The 21,346-nt window shown below is 34.1% G+C and overlaps 1 protein-coding gene across 3 annotated transcripts in view; it reads right to left on the bottom strand.

The window, feature by feature from the left end:
• LOC105345430 (zinc finger protein ZXDC) overlaps window positions 1-21,346 on the bottom strand; it is an 89,037-nt gene that overhangs the window by 44,750 nt on the left and 22,941 nt on the right. For all 3 annotated transcript variants that reach the window (XR_010714036.1, XM_034457684.2, XM_034457687.2), the window contains exon 5: window positions 1,720-1,898. Coding sequence is in view for 2 of the 3 variants with exons in the window: in XM_034457684.2 (XP_034313575.2) it covers window positions 1,720-1,898 (179 nt within the window). In the remaining variant the exon portion in view is untranslated. The remainder of the gene's footprint in view (window positions 1-1,719; window positions 1,899-21,346) is intronic.

The raw sequence follows: 21,346 nt of genomic DNA, 5'->3' as shown, positions 1-21,346 counted from the left end.
AAAAAAAAAGTTCTACTTCCGGTGAGACATCTCAAATATCTCAGGTAGCCTTCTTTTTTTAAAAACAAAGTACCCACAAGATCTCAGAAACTGTGATAGATCAAGACACAAAACTTATATATATAATGGACATTGATTGAACATGAGTTTAAAGGGTTTCATTTGGTCCTACTTCACTTCGGGTTATAACTCGAAGTGTTCAAGCAATAGAACTTTTTTTTTAACTTTTCTTTAAACATTTTACTTAATGTGATGAACAGCAACGTACCGTAGGTAAATGTACTAAAATATCTACTTTCCATTTCTTAAATCACTTCCGTTTGTTCGTTTCCGGTCCCGAGACAAAAACCTTTTTTCAACGAGTTATTATAACTAACAAAAACTTGAACATCCAAACTTTGAGGAAAAACAAAATGTACCGTATTTTTCGGAAATTAGTCCGATACTTTTTATTCCTGACACGTGGACCTCGCCCTTATATTAATCGCTTCGCCCAATTTATGTTTTATTTTTGGTTGGAAAATTTGATACAAAATTTTGCAAAAATTTATGCAACCCTCCAATAAAGTCATAATTGTTTACTATAATACTGCTTGAATTTCTGTGTAAAAATCGTATTGATTTTAATCAATAAACTGTAGTAATTTATCATTTAAACAAAATTAAATGTAAATAGATTTATTGCTTCTTACATTTCTTACTTAGATCACTGACTGAATCAACTTTCGATCATTATTATATGCTGTCATGCATTTTGATCGTGTGCTTACGATAAACAGGAAATCGATTTCGTGCAGTAAAAGTAAAATGAGAACCGTACAAAGGGTAATTACGGGGGGAAAATATCGTCGGGTAATAAAAACAAACAAACAATTTGTTTTCATAATAGAATACATGAACAAGTTTTTTTCTGTATATTAAACAAAAACTTTCGATGAAATTTTAGCCAGGTGTCTCTGAAATCAGTCTGGGTAGCGCTTACTTTGTTTATACACAGTTGAACTCTCGGCACGTGCTACTCATGCCCGTAGGCTTCAATAAGATCAGAGGTTGACTCATGTGTATATACACAGTAAAAAATTACACACAGACACAGGGTGGCATGTGCTACCGTAGTCATGCTTCCAGGCTGGGTTACTATCCCCCGGTTAACACCAGTTTGTACACATGGCAGGGAAGTAATAAAAAACGATCTTAAATTAAAACCAGCCGTACTGAATTAATAGGTTTGAAAATTTTGATGCAATTTCAGACATTTTCTTGCGATGTTTTCAAGAAATATATTTTATTTCCCTTTTGTTTAAAACTGTGAAATAAGATTAAAGGCAACTATATGATAACGTTATTGGTTTAACCCATTTATTCATTAGAACTAGCGGTAATTTTTCGACCAATTCTTCGAAGTCGACCTATTTATACTTTTTTTTATTTTTTGGCTAAAAACGGCCTCCTTCGCCCAATAAACCATATCGACCTAATTTTCGAAAAATACGGTATATATTATATCCATTTTCTGTTTACAAGATAACTGGATTTTTTGTGCAGATTAATACATGACGAACGAAGACTTTTTTGTTGCTATAGCAACAAAAGTCTAGTTTTTTTTCTTTTTTTTTCGCATACAAGCTTGACAATCAGAGAATCAATTCAAATGTCTAAAATCTTACTTTTCAATGAGCTAATCCCTTTACAGATTTATTGAAATCAAATTGAATTTACTTGTATTTCTTCTCTGATCCATTATGTGTTTTCATGTGAAGATTCAGCTGTCTGCGATTAGGGAATTTCATGGTACAGCCTGGCTCTAGGCAAGGTTCGCATGGCTTCTCGTGAGATTTTTTGTGAGATTTCAGGTTGTATGAAGTGGCAAATCTTTTTCCACAGTCAGGATAGTCACACTGAAATTATTAGAGCACATACATTGAAGATACAAAGTCATCTGACACAGTCATTACAATCATACTTGCCAACTGACCCGATTTCGTCGGGTCACACCCGATTTTTCGACCCTTCACCAGTTTATTTTTTATGACCCGATGGGTCATGCTTTTCACCCGATTTTTGTGAACAACCCGAAAATCTCCCGATTTCTGGACTTGGTTCGTATAATATGTTGCGTGTTGGACTTTCAGTTATGAACTCAAGCTGAGCTTTGATTTACGTAAACAATGCCGATGGCTATAACAGACACAGCAAGTGTTAATTATTATCGTGAGTTGTTTTGACAAACCAATGGTTTAAATCATTAATTGTGATGGCTTCCAATAAGAAAAGGTCTTCATCGGGGACAGCGGAATCAAAACCAACAAAAAGAAAACGATATTTTTGTACCTATCAACATATCTGAAAAAATGAATTCCCATGGGTAAAACAAAGTAATCTATTACAAAACGAGGCTTTTTGTGTTCTTTGTAACGGACATTCGAACATTGGATTTTGTGCCCAAAATGATCTGACTAAACATTCAAAAATGCTAAGATATGTATAAAATGCTTTTTAATACACAAAAGTCTTCCAAGTCACATCAAAAGCAAGGTTAATGTAGCAGAAACTCTTTTTGCATTTTTTTTTGCTGAACACAACCTACCATTTTCTGTGTCAGATCACTTTACAAAATTCAAAATCAGCAACTGTTAGTTAAAATGCTTTTTTGCAATAAAGTATTACACATAAGTTTTAACACATATTTCTATTGTACAGTCGCACCTGTTTTAAGCGGCCACCTGTGGGACAATGCCAAACTGGCCGCTAAAGACAGGTGGCCTCTTATTCCAGGTTTCAAAATAATGGAAAAAAAAACATCGAGTATTTTCATTTTGGCTCTATTGCACAGATTTATTAATAGCATCTGTAATGGCGGCGTACACAGAGATGGTGAATGCACAGCTCGGAATGCTAAATAAACAGTTTATATTAATTCTAAATGGCCGTTTTAGTTCCATTTATCTATCAAGGGATTAAGAACAAAACATTTTCTGCTAAATACGCCCAAATGATAATTTTCAAGGGATTAAATGCGGTAAACAAACAGAAGTAGCGTTTCCGTACAAAGGCTACTTACTAAACTACGATAGCCGATGTTTTACCTTTTAAAAAAAGTATCAAAATTCCAATCTTATATATATTAAGAACCCGTTTTATTATCTCAAAGAAATTTTCTAGGAAAAAAGTGCATACTACCGGCTATTTTGCACATGTTAAGCTGTTCAGCGCAAGACTGGCCATATACAATGACTTTGTAATGAAGTATATAAGTACGTGTCGATATATAAACAACACAAAACAGGTGTTATGATAATCAATTATCACATTAAATCTCAGTAGACTTCAAATAACACACTCAATTATTTGTCATTAACTCATAATCAGCTTTCGAAGTTTGGCTTCTCTCGATACGGGGTCACATGTCAGATTCAAAAGTCATGTGACAAAACAGACAAAATGGCCGTTGAAAACAGGCATGTTGAAGCCACGGGACCTAAAAACAGTGGCCGCTGGCCGCGTTAGACAGGTGGCCGCTTAAATCAGTTAAAAAATAGTGTAAAACTAAACGGGCGGGATTAAAACTGGCCGCTCATGGCGAGTGGCCGCTGATTAAAGGTGGCCGTAACAGCAGGTGCGACTGTATATACCTATGAAATGCATGGTCAATATGTCGTGAATGTCATTACGCGCTATGACCAGATTTTTTACTTTCCAAATCTGGTCATGACCAGATTTTCACATGTTGGAGGTTGGCATGTATGATCACAATATATCATGATACAGAGGGTTCCACTTAATCTGACAGCGGTTCATCAAATAATTCGGTTAATCTGATATAATATCAAAACACTGAACCATTTCTTATATATCCCTTTATATTTTTTCCGTGTAATAATAATTTCCTACCCTCTTACACCTGTATATTCCTTTATTTAAATAAACATAGAGTATATATCTCTCTCTTCCCCTACATTTAGCGGCTTATTGATAGAAATTCAGAGGCCTGTGGTTTTGGAACATGCGACATATGGAGGAAATTCTGATTACTTGTAATTTTATATTCGGAGAGAAAAATAAGAAAATAAAATTTAAAATCAAAGGCCGGAACGGCCACAAAGGCGTCGAGCTGACATTTTTTTCTTTTATATAGAATGATACCAATAATTTGAATTTCTGTACTAATAGTCATATCAAATGATATTAGACTTAATGTTTTCTGCTGCTTTAAAAACAAAAATCAGTATATTTTCTTATAAAATAGGTAGTGGTGCTTTTTTAATACAATAACTCATCATAATTGCAAAAATCGAAGAAATTTCAAAGTTCAACTAGAGGTACTGTGAGCAAGCTCACAATTGATACCCCCCGCTAAGATAAAAATCATAATGCATGTTTTTTTTCAATTATAGAAAATATTGGATGAATCTATTTCACCATCCATTTTCTATAAATAACAACTGCTCTATTTTTTTAAAAACTGTTGGTCATAAGCAATATTTGTGTGAAGTAAGAACATTCAATGCTTCTCCATAAGAAAGATAATGACCGGACACGAATTTTGCACTTTTTCTGCCAGTGACCTTGACCTTGCCCAAATGACCTTGGGTCATGGTCATGACACACCCTTTGGCCCTAAGCAATATTTGTGTACAGTTAGAACATTCAATGCTTCTCCATAAGAAAGATATGGACCGGACACAAATTTTTGTATTTTTTCTGCCAGTGACCTTGACCTTGCCCAAATGACCTTGGATCAAGGTCATGAGACACTCTTAGGTCATAAGCAATCTTTGTGTGAATTAAGAACTTCCAATGGTTCTCCATAAGAAAGATATGGACCGGACACAAATTTTGCACTTTTTTCTGCCAGTGACCTTGACCTAATCACCTTGGGTCAAGGTCATGACACACCCTTAGGCTATAAGCAATATTTGTGTGAAGTTAGAACATTCAATGCTTCTCTATAAGAAAGATATGGACCGGACACGAATTTTTGCACTTTTTTTCTGCGTGACCTTGACCTTGCCCAAATGACCTTGGGTCAAGGTATTGACACACCCTTTGGTCATAAGCAATCTTTGTGTGAAGTAAAAACTTCCAATAATTCTACATAAGAAAGATATGGACCGGACACGAATTTTGTATTTTTTCTGCCAGTGACCTTGACCTTGCCCGAATGACCTTGGATCAAGGTCATGACACACCCTTAGGTCATAAGCAATATTTGTGTGAAGTAAGAACTTCCAATGTTTCTCCATAAGAAAGATATGGACCGGACACGATTGCACAGACAGACGGACGGACAAGGTGATTCCTATATACCCCCCAAACTTCGTTTGCGAGGGGTATAAAAATAATAAAAAAAATTTCTGCTTCAAACAGTCTTTGAACAACTTTCACAGGTTAGTAATTTGAATACATTAACAGTGTGTCCCTAATTATAATTTTACATACATTTATTTATTTCAATTCCCGTTTGAAACAAGATTTCCTATGGTATGGTTGTTTACAAACAAATCCACAACACGTGCTATCTAGAATGCTCGACCAAACCAACTGCATTATCGAGTTTATTTTTTGCAACGAAATTACTAGATACGTTTATCGCTTATTTTTTTTGGAGACCGTGCCCGATAACAAATAAATTTACATCTAAAATGTTATTTCTATCGGGCACAGTCTCCAATTAAAATGTAAGCGATAAACTGAAATAATATATAGTGAATCTTTACACTAAGGCCTGATTGTATTCATCCGCCATTTCTTGATTAAGCAAAGAATCTGGGGGAATAAGCCGAGGCAAATGCCCACGACCCTCTCGTACGTCTTATACGAAGAAGATGGGTGGATAAGGCGTGTAAAATGCCCATACGCGATCGGACAGGCTACTGAAAAACTAGGGTTTTTATGTTACGGGTTCGATACCACCAAAATTTTCGACAATATTTTTTCTTATTTTTTGTTAAATATATTAAAAACTGACTATAGTTAGAAATTTTGCTTTTGCAAAGTTGTATTATAATATATTTGAATAGATTTAATTGGGGAAAAATAAATTCAAAATTGTATTTCACTACTAAACCGAATGGGCATTTGTGCCATCTTATTTCCCCATCTTCTTTTATAAACGTACGAGTTAACGAGGCTTTTAAACGGAGGACAGTTTTGTCCAAATGAAAATGTCCAAAACTGCGAGAGACGAGTAATCAACATTTGGAAGACGTAAGTGCGTTTAAATTTTGTAGTATCTATATATACTAATATAATTTAAAACTGGCAAATTTGTAATGACAATGACTGACTCATTTAAAGAGTTTAAATACAAATGGTAATGTTGATTACTTTCTAACAATATTTTATTAACCGTATAATTTATCTCAGTGTAAATAATAAAAATAATGCAGTTGAAAAGGAATGATCTGCATCCCCGCATCAATTTAACAGTATTTTTGAAGATATTTTAACCTAAATATATAAACAAAGCAAAGATCAGTTAATAATTTTATCATTCAGATTCATCAACGTATTCCCCTGCATCATCAACACTTGTTTCATACCCCCTGGTTTCAATTACATTACAGTTATGGCGATAGCAACCCAGGTACCAGATCACACTACAAATGTGAGAGCAACAACCCAAAGTTCTTGCTCCGCTCTTGCACTGGCAGTACCATGATGTCACGGCACAATCTGTGAACTTAATCCTCAGATTGTACAGGGTATTGCTCGAGTGTCTAGATTGAAGCCTACAGTGAATCAGGTCGGATTCCATTTGTGACACATCAATAGCGTACTGACGAGTCTCATCGACATGTTCTCTAATGTAAGAGTTTGCCTGGCGAATTTGATAGGTTCCAAAAGTTAATTGTCTAACATCTTCTTCCGACAGAGTGGGAAAATTAACTGCAGCATCATGTGCATCGATTCTCTTCCAGGATTTAGAGTTAGCACGATATTTGTAATGTGGTTCCGTATCAAAGAGATTTTTCAAGACATTTTCATTTTTCTTTGCCATCATTAACATTTGGAAACCATTACCAAGATCGTTTGGATCATCTTATTTTAAGGGTGGTCTGTATTTATTGATCAAAGAAAATATGATTCTAACATAGTCAACTATGGAAGGAATGTGCGAATTACACACCACATTGTCCAAAAATCGCCATTTTTTAAGTCGACCGTTTGCTGCCTCCACTACCCATCGGATTTTAGTAACCAATCGTGATGAATTTGCATCGGATGTAGAATGTTGTTTGCAGGACTTTGGTAAAAAGACTGGCATTTGTGTTTTGAACCCGCATTCATTTAGACAAGAATAGAATTCCTGGGTCCCCCGCCGGTCAAGCAGTATACTAGTATCGACCAAGGCTGATTTAGGAACTTGACCAAGGTATTAGTGGTATAAACATTTGGTATAAATTTCATGTAAATCCGTCAAAATTTGTAGGCATGAGAGCGCTTACAAGGTCAATTTTTGGATAAAACGGAGTTATTATTGTGGTCAAAGTCCCATAACTCCAACAAAAAGTATCGACCAATGCTGATTTTCGAACTTGACCAAGGTAATAGTGGTATAAACATTTGGTATAAATTTAATGAAAATCCATCAAAATTTGTAGGCATGAGAGCGCTTACAAAAAAGTGTGACGGACGGACACACGGATGCACGGACGGACGCCCGGCATTTCTATGTCCCCGCTCCGCGGCGGGGGACAAAAATCAATGGAGTCACGAAAACCTCTATCAATTACCAGAACATCGTTTTCATTGAGAAAATTCAAAATATTGCATCTATTTGTCTCCATTACATTTTTTATTATAGAAGCGTCATTGTTTCTACCATTTGCTAAGTAAGGCCCAAAAACTTCTAAAATGTATCCGGTTGTTGTTGTCACCAAAAATGGTTTCACCATAGGCCGTCCTTTGTGCATAGAATAAGAAAGTCTTTGGAATTTATACATTGAACTTTTTTGTATGTATATATATGCACCGTCTAGAACTAATATGACAGTGTCTGATATGGGATCTGAAAACAGCTGTTTTGATACATCTGTCGTATGATTATCTATGACATTTTGTCTAGTAATATGGTCAAAACCAAGGTTGTGTGGAACAAAATCTTTCATAATCGCTTTTCGAGCACTTTCAACGATTTCGGCTACTTGTCGCCTACATCGAAATCCACAAAGAGTAGCCAGCAACCCATTCGATAAACCGGACTTCAACTTGAAAAGAAGAATATCAACAGCGTTTCTTACTGTTCGATTTTGTGTATTTCTCATTGACGTTACATGTAAAACTAGATCGTTGAAATTGACTTTGGAGATTCCCAGTAAAGAATTGTAATCTTCATCTTTGATAAGTTTATCAAAACTTAGGTTGTAAGTGTTACAAGAACCCATTGCTCTTAAGCGAACGTGTTCGAGTAAAACTTGTATTTCTTTAGATGACAGTGCAGAATTGTGTTTCTTATATTTATTAAAGTCAACATGTAAATGATCAGTATTAAGCCGTTTTCCAAGTAAATGCTTGCGAAAACATTTGCACCCAACTGGTACAAGCAATTGAAAGTGAATGAATGCATCCATTCGTGCCTCTTTTGGTACAACTACTATGTTATTTCTTTCGCAACAAAACACGCATTTGTTATGTGACTTTCCTGCCGATACAATGGGAAGTGAAATACATGGCGAGTTAGTTGTTGAATTTCCTTTAGGCGCACACTGTACCTTTGATTTGGCTTGTATTCTGCATTTCGTGCATATTTGACTGCTTTTGTCCAGTGTATGTCCCTGTTGTGTTAACAAGGCTTTCAAGGATTGAGGGATGTAACGTTTTGTCTTGCCTTTTAATTGTTTCTTGCATACACAACAACCGTATCGTGAAGGTCGGCCCATGTCTGTTTACAATGTGAAATCTTGCAGTCTCAAAGAGAATAGCATACATTTCATACTTAACAAAAAGTAGTAGAAAACGAATATCAAATAATTTCAATTTTAATTATTATTAGCAATTTTTTATTATTAAGTAAAAAGGAAAAAAACGTTCGAAATTTAACGATGTAAACAAAACATATCCCCTCCCCCTTCCCCCCGAATAAAAAAACATCGATCACGCGTATGATTCGAACACCCGCTTTCACATAATTACATTTGTTCAAAGACTCCCCGCTTACCACTACACCACCGATTCGCTTATTTAAAAGCTACAAAGTAGTGTATTGTATTGTTATCGGTATTACGCGAACAACTGGACTTAGCTATTTTAAGACCGATCTTAAAAATTAAAAGAAGAAAACTTACTTTTAACCATAGAGTAGGTTTTCGTACCATTTTTTCGAAAGTCGAAAAAGATAAACGTTTACATGTGCTATCAATATTTGTATTTTAAAAAGTGGTACGATGACCCACTCTATGGAAAAATATAGTTTGAATATCCAATTTCTTTACTATTTTGTTGCTAAATAAGCATATAACTATTTTGTTGTCTAAATATCAATTAAATGTGAAGTTACTTTTTGTGTGTTTTGGCAATACTGAATGTATATGATTACCTATATTTGATAAATGTAACTACTAAAGTGAAATTTGTAAGAAAAATAATTTTGTTTTTTTTCTATGGACCTACGTGGGCATTTGCCTCGGCTTATTCCCCCAGATTCTTTATCCTTATGCAATAAGTTGTCAATCACCAGGGAGGCAAAGTTGGGTTTTTTGTACACAATTTAGTTGAATAAATGGAATACGTTTAATACTTTAAGGAACCTATTTCTTATGCGCATTTAAAAGGCGGTGCAGAGCATGAATTTATGGACGATTGCCAATCCAGACGATCGCTAGAAGGCTGCCGAGCATTAGCTCGACGCCTTAAAAATATCATTATGCATAAGTAAGTATTTAAAGCATTTCCTATAACAGAAAAAAAGAATTCAAGTAAATTTTCCAGGTAAAAAACAGGGGCTTTATAGAAATTAGCCATTTCCTCTTATTACTTCCTGTCAAAATGGCGGCCACTTTGAAATCATCGTAATGAGAAACATTTTCTTTTGAGCATCTACAAACAAAATATAGACTATAATGCTATTTCATTGCTAATACAAGGTAAATAATTTCATTTCAAACTATTGACATACAGATTATGTATTTTCATAATTATGTCATGATTTAAAGATTATATATATCAAGTTATATTTTATTCCAAAATCAAAGACCACAAAAATGCTAAATAAGTTAATATAATAATCGATTAATCTTATAATTTTTCTCTAACAAATTGACTATAAGATTAAGCAGAACCCCCTGTACTACTGGTAAACATTATTCGGCCTGAAATTACATTTTTCAATCCGAATCTATAAGAAGTTTTCTATTTTGCAGCAGTTATTTTCCAAAAAAATTAAGATTGATTAATGATATTTTATGCTTCAACAGATGAGTCTGCTAGCAAAGAAAATTTGGCTAGCTCTGTTGATATGCATGATAAATGTTGATTACGTGTATGTAACATGGCATGTCCAGGGACAACAAGCCTGTTTTCATGGCAAGTAGTTTCTTAGCTCTATTTGAATAATTAAGCACATTTTTATCTAATTCAGGGCTAACGCTGCCCATTGCATTTGTTGCTTTTTGCGATTTTTCAGAATTAAATGCGACAGTTTTTTCTCAAATGCGACACCCAGATTTCATTGAAAATCACTAGCCTTCTGTTTTGATTGCATAATCTCTTCCAAGCAACAGTCTGTAGCTGGACTTTACGCTTGACTGACTTAAGACAATGACACAGGTAAACAGTGGAAGCCATCTGTAAGCGGGGTATACACAACTTTCTCGCATTATCACCGGTGTGAGATCGGTTTGTCTGGTGTGAGACAGCAGTGTGAGATTTTTCTGTCTTACACTGTGTATTACTACGCCGTTTTAAAACGTAAACAAACGTTGTCTGCTGTAGGGAAATGCAAAATAGTGCATTGATATTATCCATTAAGTAATTGTGTTGCATAATTAATTACAATTTTTCATATTTTAATTGAAAAAAACTGTCGTATGCTTTCATTTAACTTGCACTATTTGAAGCACAAGGAGGGATAAACCGAAAGTAATCTTTGAACGTCATAAGAGAAAGTTGTCAAACATCATTTTTTAAGCTAATATAATGCGAGAAAAATAATCATTCATTATAAACTCGTGTGGGATAGTGAAAGCCTCGTCCTAGACAGTGAATCTTGTCTCCTCGGTGGAATTTCACTATCCCACACTCGTATCAATGAATGATTCTATTAGTCTTTAAAAAATGATAGGTGATTTTTACACATTATTACAGCTGAATGGATTTGTAATTAACCACGGACATATCAAATGCTTTCATCAACTGAGCTTACAATGTGATTGTCATTTCATAATGAATGTGGATACAGACAGCATAAAACTGCATAAAATAAAATAATCATTTTGAATAAGTACGTGTAACTGGTTTAAGATATGATACATGGTTGATCAAAATAACTTAATTTGAATTGTTATACTGAAAATTCTGACATCGTAAGGGTAGTCTATGAATAGAATTATGTAGCAAACTTGGAATTTTTACATTTAAATTTAGCTAAAATGTCACAGTTCAATCACTAATTATTTGAAACAAAAGAAGTATGATTTGGAAAGATAATCTTGACTGTAAATCACAATCTTTACATTTAATACCTTTCGCCATCTTCAGTCGGAATTTCCTTTGTTCCCGAAATCAACACAAACTACATATATCTAGTACTTAGATATGATTTTCATACGCCAATCAACAAGACAAGTAGATGCAATAGCATTCATGTTTTTGGATTGAAAAATATTACAATACCGCAAATTTGACCTCTTCTCTTGCTCTATTTTTTTTAAATATAAATTTAATTATAGGAAAACAAATTGAAAGATAAAATCTGTATAAAATTAATTTTCTTATAAGATCTAAAAAGCTTTATACTTGTCACAAGATGTGAATATTCACAATCATATAGATCCATAATTAATTACATTTCTATAAATATTTATAATAATTTAATAATAAAATTATAGTTTAGGCATGCATATAATATGTACATGTATATATCAAAAACTAGTATTCTAGTATGGTGATAAACACTATGATAGAAAACAAGTGAAAAGCTGTCAATGTGACAGCAAACCGGGTTTTCTTTTATGTAAATTGTATCCATAATCCATGTCAACCCTTATCCAGTGAAATGGAGTACCCTACATGTATATGCAACATTTTGCCAAAAAATGACTAAGTTCAAAAGCTAGTATTTTTTTCATAAATTATCGGAAATCAAAATCCTAGCAATATGCACACCTCTGATATATGTACAATTGATCTGCAAAAGAACAACTTCCTATCTTGAGAACTGTAGGAGGAGTTATCCGTACAATGAGGGTACCCAATATGCAATATTTTGCCAAAAAATGACTAAGTTCAAAAGCTGGTATTTTTCGATAAATTATCGGAAATCAAAATCCTAGCAATATGCACATCTCTGATATATGTACAATTAATCTGCAAAAGAACAACTTCCTATCTTGAGAACTGTAGGAGGAGTTATCCGTACAATGAGGGTACCCTATATGCAATATTTTGCCAAAAAATGACTAAGTTCAAAAGCTGGTATTTTTTCGATAAATTATCAGATATCAAAATCCTAGCAATATGCACACCTCTGATATATGTACAATTGATCTGCAAAAGAACAACTTCCTATCTTGAAAACTGAAGGAGGAGTTATCCGTACAATGAGGGTACCCTATATGCAATATTTTGCCAAAAATTGACTAAGTTCAAAAGCTGGTATTTTTTCGATTAATTATCGGAAATCAAAATCCTAGCAATAAGCACACCTCTGATATATGTACAATTGATCTGCAAAAGAACAACTTCCTATCTTGAGAACTGTAGGAGGAGTTATCCGTACAATGAGGGTACCCTATATGCAATATTTTGCCAAAAAATGACTAAGTTTAAAAGCTGGTATTTTTTCGATAAATTATCGGAAATCAAAATCCTAGCAATATGCACACCTCTGATATATGTACAATTGATCTGCAAAAGAACAACTTCCTATCTTGAAAACTGTAGGAGGAGTTATCCGTACAATGAGGGTACCCTTTTGGCAGCCGCCCGCCCACCCACCCGCCCGCCATTTTCACCATTTTAATAACCGGATTTTTACGTTGGAAAACCCGGTTAAAAATGATTTATTATGCGAAAGGTTGCAACACAACATTTTGAGCCAGTGTGAGCCCTGTAATTTGAATTCTCAGGCTTTTCAGACAAGAACTCTGAGCTATAAACGGAAAACTTCACATGAAACACTTTGTGTAATATTCAAAGACAGAATTAAAGCCTTCAAACTCTAAGATGCATTATATATCAGTAATCAAAATCTTTCTTGAAAAGAGTATCAAGGCAATTTTCAACAAACAAATGAAAATAAAGTCTAGTCTATGTCAGTACTGGTTCTATCCTTAGATTGGATTGTCTGTCTTTGATTCCAAACACTACCGCTGTAATTGCTCTCTGGCGTAGGAATACATACGATATTTATGAAAAATATCTAAAATTTTCGTACCATTTAAAATTTTACTATTTTTAAGGTATTTATAAATAAATTTCCTTCAGAAACAATGCTTCTGAAAACATTACACTAAATTTATTTTTTATTTTCAAGTACTAAGTCTTGTCAGCAGTGATGATTTGTGCTTAGGTCCAAACACTGTTATAGATTCAGTTTGCCAGGGTAACTGCATAGGAGAGTTTATTAAAATCAACTCCCAAAAAAATTAATCTTTACTAATTAGGGCTGTCACGGGTACCAGAAATAACCGAGAACCGTGGAACAATTTGTATGGTTCGGTTTCGGTTCTGGGGCCCATTTCATAAAGATTTCCTAAGATGTTTCCTAAGACAGAACTTAAGATATGCCTAAGTTATAACTTAGGAAGTTCCTAAGATTTGTCATAGCTGTTTCACAAAACTTTCCTAGCATAACATAGCTGCAATAATGTAGCCCTCTCCGATTTTTTATATCTCAGTTAATAATGTTTAAAATAGGGGAATTCCTAGGGTGCTTTCCGTTTTACCGGCATCGTCGGATTTGCCGGTGTTGCCTTCGTTGCCAATTGCTGGAACGCGCGTCGTTGGCGAGCGTTTGTAGCAACGCAATATACAGTTGCCGATTGAGAACAATATGCATTGAGGTTATCATATTCTACAAAACCAGTATTTCTAAAACTTCAATTTGTCTTCCTACATTTAAATACATTAAAACTGCAAATAGCCAAAAATTTTTGGATCAAATTTTAAGCTGCAATCATCATCGTTGGATCATTGTGACGTTGCCAACCGTTCCATTAACGTAACCATTTCCCGATAACGACGCCGGCGAGGCAACATTAATGGAAAGCGCCTTTAAATTCAGTTCAAGATCTGCTCCTGAATTCTCACTGGCTGTCCCAAAATAAAACCGGTCAAGGTCAGTAAATATGGCAGACAAATTCAACTTTCGTTTTTGACATACACAAAAACTAACCGATTTATATGGACTGTACTTGATATTTTTGGATTAATTTATGCCATAGACATCTACAACGTTTGAGTTCATGTAAGAAATGCAAATGTTATTGTCATTTATATACGATTTGAGACGAAATTGTTGCACTTGCACCATTACGGAGATCCTATGGAGTTGTAGCCCTCTCCCAACAAAAAAAAAAACATAGGTAATCACAGATTACAAAGCTCACCGAGACGAGACATCACCCTTATGAGACTTCACCTATATGAGACCACCTATATCATATTAAATGAAAATCGTACTTTATGATCTTGGATATTCATGGATTCTGTTTTGACACAATATCGTATATCATCTATTAAAAAATTGTATGATAATCATATGTTCATATGTTAATCAATACAATAATATAAAATTAAATATTGCATCCTATCATATTTACAACATATATCATAAAATACAATAAAATACCATAATAAACAATGATGAAATATGATATTGTAACATATGATATGACATTGAATTGTGTTATATGTTATTGTATTTGATCACATAACACAATAATTTGATATCATAATATATAAAACAATATAGTATTATATTACAATATCATATTACATAATACATCATAACATTGAAACATATTATATTATATTGTATAATATAGTATGATATTGTATGATACAGTATCATTTTTGATATATAATATGATATTGTATCATATGATACAATATAATTTGATACAACATTGTATCATATCAAATGATACAATAGTATGTGATAAAGTAAAATATTATATAATACAATAATATATTATAAATATTGTATCATACGATACGATAATATATTTTACAATATCATACAATACAATTTCATGTGATGTGATAATATATCATATTATAAACCAATATCATATTATACAATATCGTATGATATGATATTATATAATATCATAGTCTCATATTTTACAATTTCATGTGATATAATTCTATATTACAGAAACTATTATCATATTATACAATATCGTATGATACAATATTATAGAAAATACAATATTGTATCATAGGATACAATATTTTATTTTGCAATATCTTATGTAAAAGTATCATGTGATAAAATAATAAATTAATAATACAATATAATATTATACAATATTGTATCATAATATACAATACTATACATAATGATATCATGATACAATATCATAACATATAATATCAAAAAAATTGATACAATATCATATCGTATCATATAACTTTTTATAATATTACATATGATATCATATTGTATCATATTAAACAATATTGTTTCATACCATACAATACTATATCATAGGAATCACGTTATACCATTTATCAACAAACACATCTATCTATCGAGCAGGTTTGAGTGAGGTAGGAGATTTCTTTAGCATCCTTGATAATGGAGATCAAGCTCTGCATCTGAAGCAACCTCTGCGTTTCATTTATAATATAGTTAAATCAACTATGCAAGCTATCATCTATAAAACATGTGACCTGTTCCAAAAAAACTAAACCTCATCCAGCATCCGAAACCTATGGCTCAGATTGCATTCAAGCCTGTCAGGTGCATCAGTATACATTAGACACATCTCCATGCAAGTTTGGTGAAGTTAGGACCTGTAATAACTAAGATATATTTTTTAGCATCCTTGATAATGGAGATCAAGCTCTGCATCTGAAGCTTCCTCTGTGATTCAATCATATTACAGTTTAATCAATTATGCAAGTTTGAAATAGTACTATTACCTATTAAACATGTGACCTGTTCCAAAAAACTTAACCATATCAAGCATCTGAAACCTATGGCTCAGACTCAGCATTCAAGCCTGTCAGGTGCATCAGTATCATAAGACGCACCATCCATGGAAGTCTGGTGAAGTTAGGACAAGAAATAACTAAGATATAATCATCAGAGGGCACCTGTTTCAAAAACTTTAACCAGCTCTAAAAACCTTAACCTCCTCCCGCATCCGAAACCTATGACTCAGATTCAGCATTCAAGCCTGTCTGGTGCATCAGTATCATAAGACGCACCATCCATGGAAGTCTGGTGAAGTTAGGACAAGTAGTAACTAAGATATAATTATCAGAGGGCACCTGCAACTAAAACTTTAACCAGCTCTAAAAACCTTAACCTCCTTCAGCATCTGTAACCTATAGCTCAGATTCAGCACTCAAGCCTGCCTGGTGCATCAGTATTATAAGACACACCATCCATGCAAGTTTGGTGAAGTACGGACCAGCAGTAACTTAGATATTGCTTTCAAAGGGCACCTGCAACTAAAACTTTAACCAGCTCTAAAAACCTTAACCTCCTTCAGCATCTGTAACCTATAGCTCAGATTCAGCACTCAAGCCTGCCTGGTGCATCAGTATTATAAGACACACCATCCATGCAAGTTTGGTGAAGTACGGACCAGCAGTAACTTAGATATTGCTTTCAAAGGGCACCTGCAACAAAAACTTTAACCTGCTCCAAAAACCTTAACCTCCTCCAGCATCCGAAACCTATAGCTCAGATTCAGCATTCAAGTCTGTCTGGTGCATCAGTAACATAAGACACACCATCCATGCAAGTTTGGTGAAGTACGAACCTGCAGTAACTTAGATATTGCTATCAAAGGGCACCTGCAACAAAAACTTTAACCTGGTCCAACAACCTTAACCTCCTTTAGCATCTGAAATTTAGGACTCAGATTCAGCATCCAAGTCTTTCAAGTCCATAAGTAGGTCCAGATGCATCATCCATGCAAGTTTGGTGAAGATAGGACAAGTAATAGCTTAGATACAGGACCTGCAACAAAAACTTTAACCAGGTCCGGACACCGACGCCGATGCCGAGGGTATAGCATAAGCTCCCCCTGACTTCGTCTCGGTGAGCTAAAAAATCAGGAGAGGGCTACATTATTGCAGCTAAGCGTAACGCAGTTCACTAAGTTTTATCTTAAGATACATTGTAAGCAACTTTTATATCATATTATTAATTTTAAATATGACACGAATGTATACTAAATATATTAAGTGAATGTAAAAACTCATTCCCTTATACACCTAGAAACTTCTTAGAAAAAAGTAAAATGTGTAAATCGAGTGTAAATAGCCAGGGTAGTGTCTATGCGGATGTGCTGAAATTTTGTATAATATTTTACCTTCACATGCACACATGAGTATATAAGAACTACGTAAAAGCCCGTATTTTCTTTAAAAGTCGTATTTTTGGAATTTGAGAGAGAATGCATTTATCGTAGTATCTTTCTTTTTTATTGCTACATTAAGTACATTTACATATATTTTTTTTATCTTAAATATAATTCGGATATGACCGCATGAATCATTTGAAAATTTTGGTAACTGTTAGAATTTCTGTTATTCTTTATAAAAGATTGAGTGCATTATTTTATTGTCTAGTTTGGTCCATTATAAATAACCTGTGTAAACATATACAGATTTGCATAATCCTAAATTAAAAAGGTTTGTTGAGATATCCAAATCTTATGATTATTCTATATACTGTAAATTCCAAACGGAATACAATAATCACATGTAGTGACAAGTAGCATTTAGAATGGAGGGATGTGGAACTAGTACTTTTAGACTAAGTCTGATGTAATTCACGGGGGGGTTTTTTTTGGTCTTTTTTTGTAGTTGATATATAATGTGTTTTTTTTTTTTTTACTGGAAAATGGCGTCGAAATTGAAAGGCTTACTAGAGTGGACTTGTTGCTTTTAATATACATTTATTACATGTATACAACTGGCCATGTATACCGATGATTAATCACTCATCCTAAATAAAAGTATCACGCGATTTACCTGCATATAAATGAACAAGAGGCCCATGGGCCACATTGCTCACCTGAGAAACAATAGATATAATAAGATCAGCTTAATGGAGTCAAAATTAATACAAACTATCTGGACAATGTACAATAATACATGTAGATCCTGTATAAATAAAATCCATTTTTTCCCTGGATATTCTTATGTTTATAATCATTAGTCCCTTTTCTAACAGGATGATTTTATAGTCATATCATATGTTGAGTATTGCAGTTCTCAAAAAGATCCTTAACAATAGTTTATATATGGGATATAAACCTACATCAAACTCTGAACCTTCTTGTAAAGCCAACGAATTGTCCTGGGGCCAAAGTCTTAACAATTATAAAGAATCATCTGGCTGATTAGTTTCTGAGAAGAAGATTTTTAAAGATTTACTCTATATATTCCTATGTTTAATTTCAACCCCCCATTGTGGCCCCACCCTACCCCCGGGGGTCATGATTTTCACAACTTTGAATCTACACTACCTGAGGATGCTTCCACACAAGTTTCAGCTTTCCTGGCTGATTAGTTTCTGAGAAGAAGATTTTTAAAGTTTTTCTCTATATATTCATGTGTTTAACTTCGACCCCCCATTGTGGCCCCACCCTACCCCCAAGGGTCATGATTTTCACAACTTTGTATCTACACTACCTGAGGATGCTTCCACACAAGTTTCAGCTTTCCTGGCTGATTAGTGTCTGAGAAGAAGATTTTTAAAGATTAACTCTATATATTCCTATGTTAAACTTCAACCCCCCATCCTATCCCCGGGAGACATAATTTTAACAACTTTGCATCTACACTACCTAAAGATGCTTCCACACAAGTTTCAGCTTTCCTGGCTGATTAGTTTCTGAGAAGAAGATTTTTAAAGATTTACTCTATATATTCCTATGTAAAAGTTTGACCCCCCCCCCCCTCATTGTGGCCCCATCCTACCCCCGGGGGTCATGATTTTCACAACATTGTATCTACACTACCTGAGGATGCTTCCACACAAGTTTCAGCTTTCCTGATCTTATGGTTCATGAGAAGAAGATTTTTAAAGATTTACTCTGTATATTCCTATGTAAAAGTTCGACCCCCCATTGTGGCCCCACCCTATCCCCGGGGGACATGATTTTCACAACTTTGTATCTACACTACCAGAGGATGCTTTCACACAAGTGTCAGCTTTCCTGGCTGATTAGTTTCTGAGAAGAAGATTTTTAAAGATTTACTCTATATTTATTCCTATGTTAAACTTCGACCCCCCATTGTGGCCCCACCCTACCCCCGGGGGTCATGATTTTCACAACTTTGAATCTACACTACCTGAGAATGCTTCCACACAAGTTTCAGCTTTCCTGGCTGATTAGTTTCTCAGAAGAAGATTTAAGATTTACTCTATATATTCCTATGTTAAAATTCGACCCCCCATTGTGGCCCCACCCTACCCCCGGGGGTCATGATTTTCACAAATTTAAATCTACACTACCTGAGGATGCTTTCACATAAGTTTCAGCTTTCCTGGTCTTATGGTTCATGAGAAGAAGATTTTTGAAAATTTCTCGAAAATTTTCATAAATTCCTAATTATCTCCCTTTGCAAAAGGGTGTGATCCTTTATTTTCACAACTTTGAATTCCCTTAGGCTAAGGATGCTTTGTGCCAAGTTTGGTTAAAATTGGCCCAGTGGTTTTTGAGAAGATGTTGAAAATGTGAAAAGTTTACAGACAGACAGACAGATGGACAGACGGACAGACAGACAGACAGACAGACGGACAAAATGTGATCAGAATAGCTCACTTGAGCTTTCAGCTCGGTGAGCTAAAAATATACTAGTTCAATAAACAAAGATGGTGCCTTACGATTTGGAAATCGAACATATTTCAGTATTTGTTAATAGAAATGTTTAGGGTAAGAATTTTCTGGATTACACAATAATGAGATTGAACTAGTGGGTATTGTTTTTTTACAAAAAAAAACACATGTCTCCCCTTCTCCCCAAGGATTGTTATATGGGGCAAATTTAACAATTGAAAAAGAATAATGTCAACTATATGTTACCCAGACCCAGACAAAATTTTATTATCTTTTTCTTAATTTGACCTTGAGTAAAACATGGTCAAGGTCATATATAAATCAATAGTACACCTAAGTGTATTATTATTGTTCTTTGTTTAAAGTTTGAAGTCCTTCTGTCAAAGTATATTCAGGAGTTGAACAATGAAGTTTTTTTCTAATTTGACCTTAAAATAAAATTTTTAGGTCAAGGTCAAAATTTTTGGTAAGGTTCAACTAGATTATATACCAGCTATCCATGATACAAGGTAAAAGTCTGTATGTTAAAGGAGTCTTGTGTTATGGTCCGGACAATATTTTTTGTGAAAAGCCAGACCTTTAAAAGCAAAATAGGTCAAGATCAAAACTTTTGGTGAGATGCTCTCCTTCTCTTTACCATCTACCTATGTTCCAAGTTTGAAGTCTTAATGTCAAAGGGTATTAAAGTTATGATCCAGACAAAATTTTATTTTTTTCTTATAATTTGACCTTGAGTAAAACAAGGTCAAGGTCAAATATATTTTTCAATAGTACACCTAAGTGTATTATTATTGTTCTTTGTTTAAAGTTTGAAGTCTTTCTGTCAAAGTATATTCAGGAGTTGAACAATGAAGATTTTTCTAATATGACCTTGAAATAAAAAGTCTAGGTCAAGGTCAAAAATGTTGGTAAGGTTCAACTAGGTTACATACCATATATCTATGATACAAGTTAAAAGTCTGTATGTTAAAGGAGTCTTGTGTTATGGTCCAGACAATATTTTTAATTAAAAGCTTGACCTTGAAGGGCAAGATAAGTCAAGGTCAAAAAATTTGGTGGTGTGCACTCCTTCCCAATACCATCTACCTATGTTCCAAGTTTGAAGTCTTAATGTCAAAGGGTATTAAAGTTATGACCCAGACAAAATTTTATTATTT

Source organism: Magallana gigas, chromosome 5 (assembly GCF_963853765.1).
Source record: "Magallana gigas chromosome 5, xbMagGiga1.1, whole genome shotgun sequence".
In the NCBI taxonomy this organism is placed as follows: Eukaryota; Metazoa; Mollusca; class Bivalvia; order Ostreida; family Ostreidae; genus Magallana; species Magallana gigas.
This window is presented reverse-complemented; position numbering and strand designations above follow the sequence as displayed.